Source organism: Pongo abelii, chromosome 2, assembly GCF_028885655.2.
Source record: "Pongo abelii isolate AG06213 chromosome 2, NHGRI_mPonAbe1-v2.0_pri, whole genome shotgun sequence".
NCBI lineage: Eukaryota > Metazoa > Chordata > Mammalia > Primates > Hominidae > Pongo > Pongo abelii.
Genome location: NC_085928.1, coordinates 37053430 through 37066403, shown reverse-complemented (window position 1 = coordinate 37066403; position 12974 = coordinate 37053430). Strand labels below are relative to the sequence as shown.

Here is a 12974-nt window from a genome sequence, read left to right as displayed (position 1 = left end):
AGGCAATTTCAACCTAACAGTCTCCTTATCTTCATACTTTGAAGAATATCATCTGCTCTGGAAATAGGCCACTAAATACTTTTTCCTGGTAAAAATTGCAACATGAATTATTGATTATTTGCCAGAAATAAAATTGTCACTAAATGACAGAAGGAGATGTAGGTGCTCATTTTATTTGTGGCATCCCAAACTCAAATAGTACTTCAAAAAGAAAATGTAAAAAATAAATTTTTCTTTAATTTAGATCATTAACGTTCCCTCACTTATAGTAAATATGGTACTGAGATAGCAGAAAGTATAAATTCTTTGAGGAAAAAATTATTTCTCAAAAGTTTCCTATATGATAACTTTAAAAGTAGAAAAGTGGTGTCCATGGCAAAAGAAAAAAGGCAGGGGAGGAGACATCCCAACCAATTATCACTACAAAGCAAGTAGAAAATTAAATCAAGCTTGGCGCAATGGCTCATACCTGTAATCCCAACACTTTGGAAGGCCGAGGCAGGCAGACCACTTGAGCTCAGGAGTCTCTCAAGAACAGCCTGGGCAAAATGGAAAAACTCCATCTCTACAAAAACATACAAAGATTAGCCAGGAGTGGTGCCAGGTGCCTCTAGTCTCAGCTACTTGGGAGGCTGAGGTGGGAGGATAACCTGTGCCACAGAGGTCAAGGCTGCAGTGAGCCCTGATCATGCCACCGCACTCCAGCCTGGGTGACAAGGTGAGATTCTGTCTCAAAAAAACATAATAATAACCAATATCTGTTTTCAAATCACTATAATATAGTTTTCCCTCAAATTTTGAAGAATTTCTAATCTATTTTATTTTTCTGTACCTTCCAAGCAAGAGCAATTTAAAATCTGAATCAAAAATGGGTTTTCTTCATTCATTTTAGAAAATAGTTAACAATTGTTATTACACAAACCTTTTTATAAAGAGTTTTTACATCAGGCAGCCCTGCTGATCCAGAATATGTCCAGAGTGCCTCCTTTACATAAACCTTTGATGGTTTCATAGTAGCAGTGACAGGAGGCAGTCAAATGCCTAGGCAGATAGGGGTGGGTCCCCGGTGAAACCCCACCTTCAAGCCGAAGACCGTTTAAAGCCTAGCTACAAGTCCTGGGTAAATCCACAGACCCAATTGAGAAGCTGTCTTCCTGTTTGGCATGCTTTCCTCTGACTGATCCCCACCCTTCGCCTATTTTACATATACCTACCCTTTCCTAATTGGTTTTCTGCATTGTTGTGCCCACCTTTGAATGGTGTCTTTACTTTAACCTTTTTTGCATAGTCACAAACCACTCAGCATGCACTCCCCATTCTGAGTCCATAAAAAGCCCTAGAACCAGCCACACTGAGAGAGAAACCACCCAACTGTGGGGTTGGGGAACCACCCCTACATCCCATCTCTGCTGAGAGCTGTTCTATTGCTCCATAAAATTCTTCTCTGCTATCCTCACCCTTCAAATCGTCAGTGTATTCTCATTCTTCTTGGACATAGGACAAGAGCTCGGGAACCACCGAACATTGGGTACAAGCTATAACACAGGTGGGCCAAGTAGGCAGGGTGCCTCCAGTGGCAAGCCTGGTGTTCAGTGAGGCCTGAGTGGTGGGGGGGCATCACTGGCCATGGAGGTCACCAGTTGGCAAAGTGGCTGAGAAGAATCCTGTGTCAGCACCAGTATAAGTTTTGTTGAGTATTTGCCAATTATCTAACACTGAGAAAAACTCATACCTGTTCTCTAGGAGTGTAGAATCACATAGATGCTTCCAAACACCTACATCACATTAGGGGTAGTATGTCCTGGACAAACCTGGCATGAAGGCTTCTCTCTTAAGGGCCTTTCCTTTGGAGCACCAGGATACCTGCCACTATGTGAGGATAGAGTTACAGAAATAGGAAGTCAAGCAATTTTCCCCTTAGGGCAAACCCTGGGAAACTGAGGGGAAATACCAAAATCAGTTGTTGCTATGTTCAGGACAAACATGATCAATTTTGAAGGCACATCATCACTAACTTTCAAAAAAGGTAATTACAGAAACTTGAATAAAACTGAAAGGTGTAACCAACTACTCATCTCTCAGGTTTTTTTCTAAGAAAGGGAAGAACTGAGTCACACCTTCACCCTTGTCTTGCTTTCTGATGCCTTTTTTCTGCCCTGCATGATAAAGAAATAGACAAAGCATGAAGTCACTTTATAGGAACATTTTTCAAGATTAAACAAATGCCTTTATATGCCTCATACTCCAAATTCTACAAGCAGAAAATAAGTTGATTATTGTTCCCATCTATCCCCACAAGCTCCTCAGTTTTTACCCCTCTCTGAGCCACAGCACCTAAATTTTTCCTACTATCCTACCACCACTCCCCAAACCATACTACCTCTTCATCCTGCCTTCTTCATTGAGTCTATGGTTAGGAAACTCGGAAAGGTTACTACATGTGGACATACAATGTATGGAATGTAGCAGTCTATACATTCTATAAATTACCAGATGAGAATAAGGTAGATATAAATGTATCAATTTTATCTTGTGAAATATTTAGTGCTATTTTTAAATCTCTGTAAACCATCTCTTTAAAAGTGATTTTTAAACCATTCAGGGTCCACCTAATTTGTTCCTGTTATACAAGGTAACCATTTGCTTGCTGGGGATAAAACAGATACCTCCCATTATTTCAAGCTAACTGAATTGCACATTATTGTAAACCAACTCTACATCAAGTACTCTTTGGCTTTGCAAATAGCAAATGAATAAGGCATGGCCCTAACATCAAAAAAACTCAGTTTAGTGGGAAGTTAATGACATGAATAAAAAACTATAATACAGCTTTAGCGAATAACAGAATGGAAGCATATACGTGTACGGAAAAAGGCATGAACGAATAATTTTTTGAGGCTCATTGAAAGGCTCACCTGATGAAAATATGCACACTCTTCCCCAAACCTGCCATGGTGTGTGCAATATTGACAATGAGAATTATTAATCTGAGATAATGAGCTGTTTCCCAAAAGTCCACACACAATGTTGGTGTTACTTGGAAAAGACTGATTTCTGAACACCTATTATCATATTAGCATCAATTCATTTGTTCTTACAAACAGGGGGTGCGGGGGGGACAAGATATGTGAGTTTTGGTGAGAAGATAATTTCAAGGTTAGCTCATGAAGCACAGCCCATAAGGACTAGTTCACATGGGACATAAATTTAGAGGAACTAGAAAGTGGACCAGCATTGTGAGAGCATGAGCTACAAGTTACTAGGGCTTGTCCAGACCAGACTTCTTAAAAGCAGGGTTATTACTCACTGTTTCTCCTAAAACCAGGTCACTTATTAATCAATCAACAGATATTTATTAGGCATATTTCCCCTACTTTTTCTTTTTATAATATGGTCTTTGGAGTCAAATCAAGACCACCCTCCTATTTTTTTTTCTTTTTTTATATAATACTTTAAGTTCTAGGGTACATGTGCACAATGTGAAGGTTTGTTACATATGTATACATCTGCTATGTTGGTGTGGTACACCCATTAACTCGTCATTTGCATCAGATACATCTCCTAATGCTATCCCTCCCCCCTCCCCCCACCCCACGACAGGTCTGGGTGTGTGATGTTCGCCATCCTGTGTCCAAGTGTTCTCATTGTAACACCACCCTCCTATTTTCTAAGACTGATTTACGATTTCCTCATGTCCTGTTTCCAGCAAGACATCATGCAAAGGTAGGAAGGAAAAAAACTGAAAACTGAGGTTTCTGATGGCCAATGCCCTGGGGAATCACCTGCTTAGATAACTGGTAGCTGATTTTTCTCCTGCCCCTCCCATGCAAGATTGCTTTAGATTGTTTATGTCTTCTCTTTTCTCTTTAGACAGGTCACCCATTTCTCCTCTCCTTACAGACAGCTGGTGCTAGCTATGCCATCAAATCTTTCTTTAATCAGCTTCATCAGTTTTCTTTCCATTCCTACCTTAAGCAGATGACAGGGGAAAAAAAAGAGAGTTTCTAACAGTTTAAAAGAGTAAAGTTTAAGAACGGCCAAATAATGACCCATCATCATTAAATACAACAAAATTTGAGGCGACACTTAGGCTCCAAATTAATCTCCAGTTCTCCTAATCTTCACTTCGCGAAGATAAATCAAAGAAAGATTTTCATTTTCACACAGTGCTTACATAGCATGTGTCTTTAAATGGTCATTACAATTCAACTGTTGCTAAGAGCTACAATTTTCCTTCTAATTGACAAAAACAAATGTAGACAGGTTCTTGAAAGTGATGTTTATTACTAATGAAAATAGTACAGTTGTATACATAGGAAAACATCCTTATTTATTCATAAAGACTTTAAAATGTTTATTTCTAATTATCCAATAATAAGACTAGAACATTTCAATAAAATAGTACAGTTAACATGAATTTATTTGATTCAAACTCTGGATAAAATGTCATTAAAAACAAGGTGAAAAAGAAAAGTCCTTCATTATCCATACTCCATATTAAACATATATTACGGTATGTACACTATTGCTTAAGTATCATCACATAGTCCTGATATATGAAAAATTATACCTGTATTCTCTGATACCACAATTATTTTTTCTATATATAATCTTAATCTTTAAAGAAGTAATTAAATATGAGAATAAAAACACCAGGATGAAGAATCATTTAACCTAGGCTGTAGCTATAACTGTGTGGGCTGAGAGCAGTGTTTTTAACCAGTCTTACTATCCTGAGGGGAGTGGTTTAACCTGTCTCTTATTAACTCATAGCAGTAGTGTAAGGTTTTACAAAATGCATGACTCAAGGAAATTTCCAGGCAATTCTTTACATCATGGTACCCTCCCACATTTCCACCTTCCGCCAGGATATCCTTTGTGGAATACAATGCAATGGATTTGAGAATTGTGACCGTCACATCATTTTTCTGCATTTATTACACAATTGGGAGAATAAGCTAGGATCTTGACTCACTGCAGCTGGATTGTAAATGAGGAAGGCTGGCCCCACCCATTCCTACTGGGAATTGTTAGAAACGTTTTAGAAAAAAATAAAACAAAACAACCCGTTTGGGGTTTGTGTTTTTGTTTTTTTGCTAAAACATCTCAATTTAATAGTTATTCTACTTCATTAGCTCTTTCATTATGGAATAAATATGTTGTCTTCTCTTCCCTTGCAAAATGAAAATTCAATTCAGAGACAGAAAGATGTCAAAGTACCCATTGCTGAAAACAGAAATAACACAAAGCTACCAAAAAAATCATGAAATGGAAGTCAAACTTATAAAACAAGCACACAAATGAATAATTAGTTCAGGTATCATACTTCAGCCAACCTACTTTTAGAGCCTACAAAGAATATTTGTGCAGTTTCCAGCTTTTTGTTAGAGGTAATATTAAGTCAGAGTTATTCAAACACATTACAACTTAGTGTGGCAAAAAAAAAAAGAAAAGAAAAAAGAGAAAGTGGGAAGGAGCCAACCCATGGTGACAGATAATGCAGAAGAAAAAACAGAAGGTGAGAATAAAATCAGGTAAAGCCTGCACTTGTTTTATTATATAAATTAAATGGGGCCAGGTGCGGTGGCTCATGCCTGTAATCCCAGCACTTTGGGAGGCCAACGCAGGTGGATCACCTGAGGTCAGGAGTTTGAGATCAGGCTGGCCAACATGGTGATGGTGAAACCCCGTCTCTACTAAAAATATAAAAATTAGCTGGGCATGGTGGTGGGTGTCTGTAACCCCAGCTACTCAGGAAGCTGAAGCACGAGAATCGCTTGAACCCAGGAGGCAGAGGTTGCCGGGAGCTGAGATCACCCCATTGCACTCCAGTCTGGGTGACAGAGCGAGACTCCATCTCAAATAATAATAATGATAAAAATGGGACTTCAGGCCACATAAATGTGAACAAACACCCTTAAACCATTGCAATGGTGAAAATGGAGCCCTATTTATCAAATAAATTCCCCTTTATCCATAACCCATAGAAAAGGATAGTGTATGTAATTCAATCATAAAGGCTACATCTGTAAAACACCACAGTATCTTACAACCTTTTATAATAACATTTTTAAAATGGTTATTTACCATGCACTTTTATTGCTAACTGCATTTTATTATTTTCACATAAGGTGATAGTCTTGTTGAATATTATATTTTTAGGTTAAGAAGAACGTTCTAATACTCAGAAAATTTCATTCCTCAATTGTGCAGTGTAAATGAGAGTTCAGCCTAAGTCTTTTAAATGATGACATGCCATTAAATCACCTTCGAGGAAGGTCTTTTAGAAAGAAGCTCTTTAGGGGTAGTTTTTTCCATCAAACTAATAGCTCCTTTAGTGCTTTGCTTTGTACATGAGTGGATCTTTGCTGGGCAAACTGTTCTTCAGCCTTTCAACGGTGGTTCAGCTATAGCAAAGGTAGGACAAAAGTTGTATTCCTCAACTGAGGCCTCCTGTTCATTCCCTGATAGTTGAGGGGTTCCTTTACTCTTCCATTTCATTGGTGTGGAGCAGACATTCATGAAGAGCTAAGTGTTTTGCTCTTGCATGAAAAGGTCATGCAAAAGGAAATCAGAGATGGTGACGTGTGTCAGAATTCCCAAATTCCCACTTCACTGCTTAGTTTGTGGAAAACAACAACCCTCATTTGGCTCAGTTTGTGCTTCTCCTAAGTGTTCCGCATGGTGACCTGCCCTAGAGGGATTTGTGTCCATCTGGAATTCTTCCAGCAAGCACACATTCAAAGAGTTGCATTCTAAGGTTAATTTGTGATAAAATACACTTTCATCTAACACGTAGTACAGGAAAACAGTTTACAATCTTAAACAGAAAACTTTGAAAGTTTTATAAATAAAACTAAGCATTTAGTAGTGACAAATATCATTAACACTTAAAATGTCTTAAAGGTAATTATCAATTACTTTTCAAATGGGCCCAGTGGAAAGTGTCTAATTATCCAATATTAAGACTAGAACATGTCAATAAAATAGTGGAAAGTGTACCTATACTGAACTGTTAGAGGATCCACTATGTGAGTAGGGAATGAAAGGAAATACTAGGATAAGGGAGCCACCGTGGCGCACGCACACACACACACACACACACACACACACACACACACACACACACACACACACACACACACACACCCTGTTATCCATACATACTTTGCAAAATACCTGGCCATCTTCAAGGCTTTCACTAGCTTTACTGTGGCATGCGCTGAGCCCAGATATTTAGTTTCCAGTGTCCTCATAATGAGCAGAATTGGCAGTCATCAAGTTGAGAAAAAAAAGTGAACCAAGTATTTTATCTTATGGTCAGTTTATACTGGTTATTTATATCTGGTCAGAAATAAATCAAAATGTTCAGAATTGTTTTTGGCAAACATGAAGACATCTAGCATAAAGTATCTGCATTAATAATAACCTATTGCATATGCAATTTAATATCATGATGATGATTATTTGGCCTCCTCCTCTCCCCCTCCAAAGCAACTCATTCAAAAAAAAACACTAGGGGGAAAGAGGAAAATTTCCATTTTCTGTCAAAATTTATATAAGGTATGGACTTCCTATCTGTTCAGTGTTTAAAATATTTTAATTGTAATAGAAGCTTTGCCCCGTTTTGTATAAGCAGGAGTTAATTTAGACAGGAGGTATTACACAAAGGAGAAGCAATGAAAATGAGCTAATCTATATTATGTGAGGTAGTTAAGTGCTGTTTTCCAAATTAATACACTAGGAACTAGAGGAGAGACAGGATTTGCCCAAGACATCTTTAGATTTCAGAAGCAATCAGGGAACCTCAGTCCAGCAATCAAGAAACAAAATATATTCTCAGCACTGGGGTCTTGACCCGACACTCACTCCCTCCCTGCCCATGTGATTAAATTTGTCTTTGGATTAATGGGAATCTTCTAAACTTTATATATGTATATATGTGCATTCTTCCTGAAAACTAAAAAAAAAAAAAAAGGATATTAACACAGTTAACATAACAATAATGTGGTCTTGATTAATATGCTCAGGAAATGCAAAACACTGATAGAAGCATAAAAATACAACCCTAATTCTATCCTGCAGCAAAAAAAGTTTGCTTTTTCTTTAGCAGTTTCATCAATAAAAGAATTTTATTTAGATGAATGCCTGATTATAAACTATCCATTAAGACTATTTCAAAGGTTTCCCCTTCTACCCAACAATAACAAATATGCTCCAAAATATTCCCTTACTAAGCCAGACTTCTCCATGTAAGAGTCTCACCTTATTTTCCTATTGAGAAACCCGAGGCACAGTTCTTAGGAGACACCCCCAATGATTCAGAAGCAGACAGCAACTGCAGCCCTAACTCCTAGGTCCAGCTTTTTCTTGTAGAATACTTTCCAGAGTTTATGTAGTTTTCAATTTATTTAAACACAGCTTTCAGTCTTTATAGAAATAAAAATGGTAACATCTCTTACTACGTTCTGAAAACTTAAGCTGAAAAAAAACCAGTGTGCCCTATATTTAATTTTTTCATAGAAAACTCTTCTTCCAACAGTGTTTAAAATCCAGGTTAATTATATGACATAAGTAACAAGTAATCTCCGTCTTCTCTAGGCTTCTAATCAGTTTCAGAACAGGAGTTTTGGTTAAAGCTCTTCCCTGCCATGAAAACACAAAGAGCAATTCAGTAAAAAAAGCAAGAATGTAATAATATGCAATTATTGTCATACATCACTAAGCTATACTCCTAAAATCATGAATACTTTCTATTTTCTTCTTTATTTGGAGGAAAGTTGTTCTGTTCTGTGCTAAAAATTTTTTTAATCCACTCTACAAAGACCATGTGGTACTTTAATCCTGAATCAAATCCATTAACATGTTTTGGGCTACCTGATAGATGAAAACTCTGAAACTAAGCGAAAACTGAAAATGCTGTTTGGATTACATGCCTGACATCTTTCCAATGTCTTATTCCCTCTGTGAACCTCCTAAGGTTACAGAGCCTGTGTAGACTTTCTTTTGTCTCACAGGGTCTTCTAGTTCAAATCCTCTTTGTTTCATAGACTCTGTGTGTGTATTTTAATGTTAGACAGTGCACCAGAAGAAACAGAAACATGTAGCCAATCTGCCTATTCCCATAAGGCTCTCCTGAAGCCTTCCTTTGGATGTCTTAGCCTAGAAAAGATGCATTTTTAATTCAGTGAACACATTCAGTCAGGTAGCTTTGAGAGGCTTCTAAAGGGTCGAAACATTCATGTTCTTTCTATTGGGTACTACTGAAATGGAGCTGTGGGTCATCTGCTGGCTGAAGATGCAGAGATGAATGGATTCTCTGGTTTGAAAGGCAGACGCCTGGTGATATTGCTCTGGCTGCATTCAGCAAGACTGGCAGCACCTCCTAGGAGCCAAGTCAGATGTTCAGAGATTTTTAGAGTTATTTCTACCATGCACATGGAATTAGAAAAGCATCTTTCTCAGTTTCCTCAGTTATCAGTTTGTCCCTTCTCTTACAGAGGAACCATGAGCAAAGGAGCCACCTAGCAGAGAAAAAGAATTTTGAGTAAAGGGGCAGGGGTTCCACTCAGGGCCATGGGTGTTATTGTGACCCTTCATTAATTTCTCTTATAAGCATGCATGAATTGCTCTGATTTTTCTCTTCTAAAAGCCAAGCCAGAAGATACCTATCTGGCCCTCCATGTTACTTCCACGAAGGCAACAGTAGGACCAACTATCAATACCAAACTATAATCCTACCCAATACTCTCAGCTAACGCCCATTATCGCCTCTTTTCAAGATAGTTTATTTTGTAACCTATGTCTACTTATGGATTGTGGGAACAAAGAAAAAAATTACAGACAATTGCCCAAAATGCATCCTGAGAAAAGCAAATGGGAAAATTAAGATAAACTTGATAGAGGCAAGAGATACAGTTTAATGAGATTTGTAATTCAAAGCATACTGAAAAGTATCTACAGAGATAGAATTGAAAGAATATGTTGAAATATGTGAGGATTTATGGCTACTCAAATGTTCTTCAAAGGAACTATCTATGAAAAATATTTTATGGCATCAGATCAATCAGATCACTAGTGAGATCTATGATAACAAGAGAGAAAATATGAAAAGACTATGTGTAGTCCAGGTGTCTCTAGTCCAAAACAGACAGTATCTTAGTTTTAAATCTTCTCTGCCACTGGCTATCACTGTCATCTTAAGTAAGTCCCTTCATGTCTCCAAGATTTCCTTTCCTCAAATAAGAAACACTCAATTTACAAAGCCCTTATAAGGAAGAAATGAGATAATCTGCCTGGACATGCATAAACTTTGAAGAACTCAACAAATGTTGGTTATCACGGAGACTCCTGTCACATGGACGGGAAATTATGTGCTCACTCAGGTGTGACATTACTCTAGAGCAAACTGTTAAGTCTGTAGGTCGGGGTAGGGGGTTGTTTCAAAAGCTTACACTTGTTGCTCTCTCACAAAAGCTGCAAACTCAGGATCATTGGCATACAGTTCCAAAACTCTCATTCTCTCTTGAATTTCCTTGAACAAAAAAGAAACAACAGGCCACACATTGCATCAGAAAAACCTCAACAGCCTTTTAAAAGGGGTTCTAATTTTCATAAGGAATTGTTACATTCTGGGCTATTCAGGAGTATGCTATAAGAAAGAAGTGCAGGAGTGTGAACTTTCAGGGAAATGGAAGGATCTACATACACTACTCTGGATATTACATGTCCTGCTCTAAATCAGACATATTTCTAAGGAAGAAAGGGAGGAAGGAGAGAGTACCAGTTAATAATGCAACAAAAAAAAAAAAAAAAAAAAAAGCTCCATTGGGTGGGAAATAAGGTACTGCTTAGAATTTAATACTCTGTGCATATCATACTGACTAGGAGATACAAGGTAAAAACCAATTACTAAATATTTTTTACACTTTCTTAAAGTCCATGTGCATGCACACATACACTCATACACACCCCTACCTGCCACCCCCCCCCCACACACACACACACACCAGCAGTAGCTGCAACAGCAACAGTACAGCAACATAAATGCAAAGTTTCCCACCTCTCTGGAAAGCTCACTGCTCTCATACATCTGTCTGATTTCTTCTCTGCTCAGCCCACCAACCATGTCTCCGCTAGCGGAGCTGTAGAAGGGATGCTGAGGATAGGGTCCCTCATACTTCTCACATCCAGCCCTGTGACTTTCATACACGGGGTTGTACTTCACAGCATTCTCAATGGATGAGAGGCTGTCAGGCTGCCTGCTGGAGCCACTGAAAGAAAGATATGATTGATTCAGGCTCTTGTTTGGACGCTCAACTATGTGGAAGACTATTTACCTGGGACGAGATTTATGTTGAAGAAAAACAGGTGCACTTTACACAAATGGTGGGACATAACTGTGAAAAACATCTAGATCAACCTCAAAAATTATTTGTCAAGTGTTATCATTATGATTTCCTCACATCCATGGCAAGTGCCCTGTGGACTTGTTCCATGTCTCATTCATCTTATTTGCCACGGTGCCTGGCATTCATAAATGTTGGAAACTATGTCTGCCAGTAGATGGTGCTTCATAAACTGTAGCTTCATCATTCCCAGAGTTATACACATTGAAAATCAGTGTGTAGCCATGCAGCAAATCTGACTGAAATATAAATATTAGGGTCTAGGGGAAGCAGAGCCTCAATTAAATTCAACTCAGGTCTACACATATTTACCGAGCATTGATTATGCACATAGGACTGTTCTACACACTGCTGATACAAATAATCTTTTATCTCTGCCCTGGATGAGGTTACAGTCTAATGAAAAGTCAGACACAATAAGAAGTATAATAACAATGATAGAGGTATGTCCCAGGTGCTCCAGGACTTAGCCAAGTTGATGGTGAGGGAAGGTAAACTAGACCTCAAGTTGTAGCTCTTACAGACTTCAGACGCACAGAAGCAAAGTACTATGTGTGATTATGATCCTTGAATCCTTAGTCTAGCAAATGGACCAGGTTTTATTTCCCCATTAATGAAGCAACACTCAACTAAACAGAGAATGAGATTTCATTTATTGACAGACCCTTACCTAGATTTAAAATCTGGCTTATTATCACTAGTATGAGCCAAAGAGGAGCAAGTTGTAACAGATCTGGTCCTCCCTGAAGGGAAATTCATCTCTCCTATCTCATCTCCATCTTTGCTTCTCCAAATTCTTTCTGGCCATGAAATAGGCATTCTGGCCACACTCAACCATGCCTTTCCTTCAATGAGCCTTGAAGTTCATGCATGCCTCCCTGACTTTGCTCATGCTCATTCAACCAGCTAGAAAGCATCCCAGCCCAAACGTAGCAAATGTCTACTCTTTCCCTCCAGCAAATTACCACAGCCATCATTAAAACTTTTAAGACTTTTTCCCCAGGCAAAACTTATTTATACCTCATCTAGGCTCTTTAGCATCTTATTCTTAGTACTAATTCTGTTTTTCTTTAATTTGACACCCCTTTGAGGACAAGGACCATGTGTTTATTCAAATTCATAGCTCTCTTCCACCCACCCAGCTCCTTGTCCAATATTTGGCACCTGGTAAGTACTAAATAAATGTGTAAATGGAACATTGTATTCCATTAGAGAGCTCTTTTCCTTATTTACCTGAACGGCCTCTCTCTTTCACTCCTGTCATGGTGTGCTTGAAGAGTCCTGATGAAGAAGTAGATGATAGCAGAAAAGATGACAAGAAGTCCAACCACGGAGGCAATAGTGATGCCTATGATCACGGGCTCAGACACAAATTCCTCACAGTGCTTGCCTCGGTACCACCAGTTCTCACCCACCCGGCACCTGCAACCAACAGTCACCAAGTCCGATATCTGAATCACTCTGCTCACACTGACAGTTAATAGCAGAACCTTCTGAGGGACTAGAGGAAAGTAGAGAAATAAATGCTGACCATGTGAAGCTTCATAAAGAGTTGAATAGACAGGT

At 38.5% G+C, this 12974-nt stretch overlaps 1 protein-coding gene and 1 long non-coding RNA gene across 2 annotated transcripts in view; one reads left to right on the top strand and one right to left on the bottom strand.

Annotated features, from left to right (window-relative positions):
• Nucleotides 1–12974, top strand: part of LOC134760995 (uncharacterized) — a 55570-nt gene that overhangs the window by 24942 nt on the left and 17654 nt on the right. The gene's annotated exons all lie outside the window — the stretch shown is intronic.
• IMPG2 (interphotoreceptor matrix proteoglycan 2) overlaps nt 6080–12974 on the bottom strand; it is a 98798-nt gene continuing 91903 nt past the window's right edge. Inside the window, exons 16-19 of the mRNA XM_002813343.6 lie at nt 12642–12830; nt 11063–11273; nt 10455–10534; nt 6080–8646 (exon numbers count right to left, since the gene is read on the bottom strand). Of these exons, the coding sequence (XP_002813389.4) occupies nt 8634–8646; nt 10455–10534; nt 11063–11273; nt 12642–12830 (493 nt within the window). The 3' untranslated portion in view covers nt 6080–8633. The remainder of the gene's footprint in view (nt 8647–10454; nt 10535–11062; nt 11274–12641; nt 12831–12974) is intronic.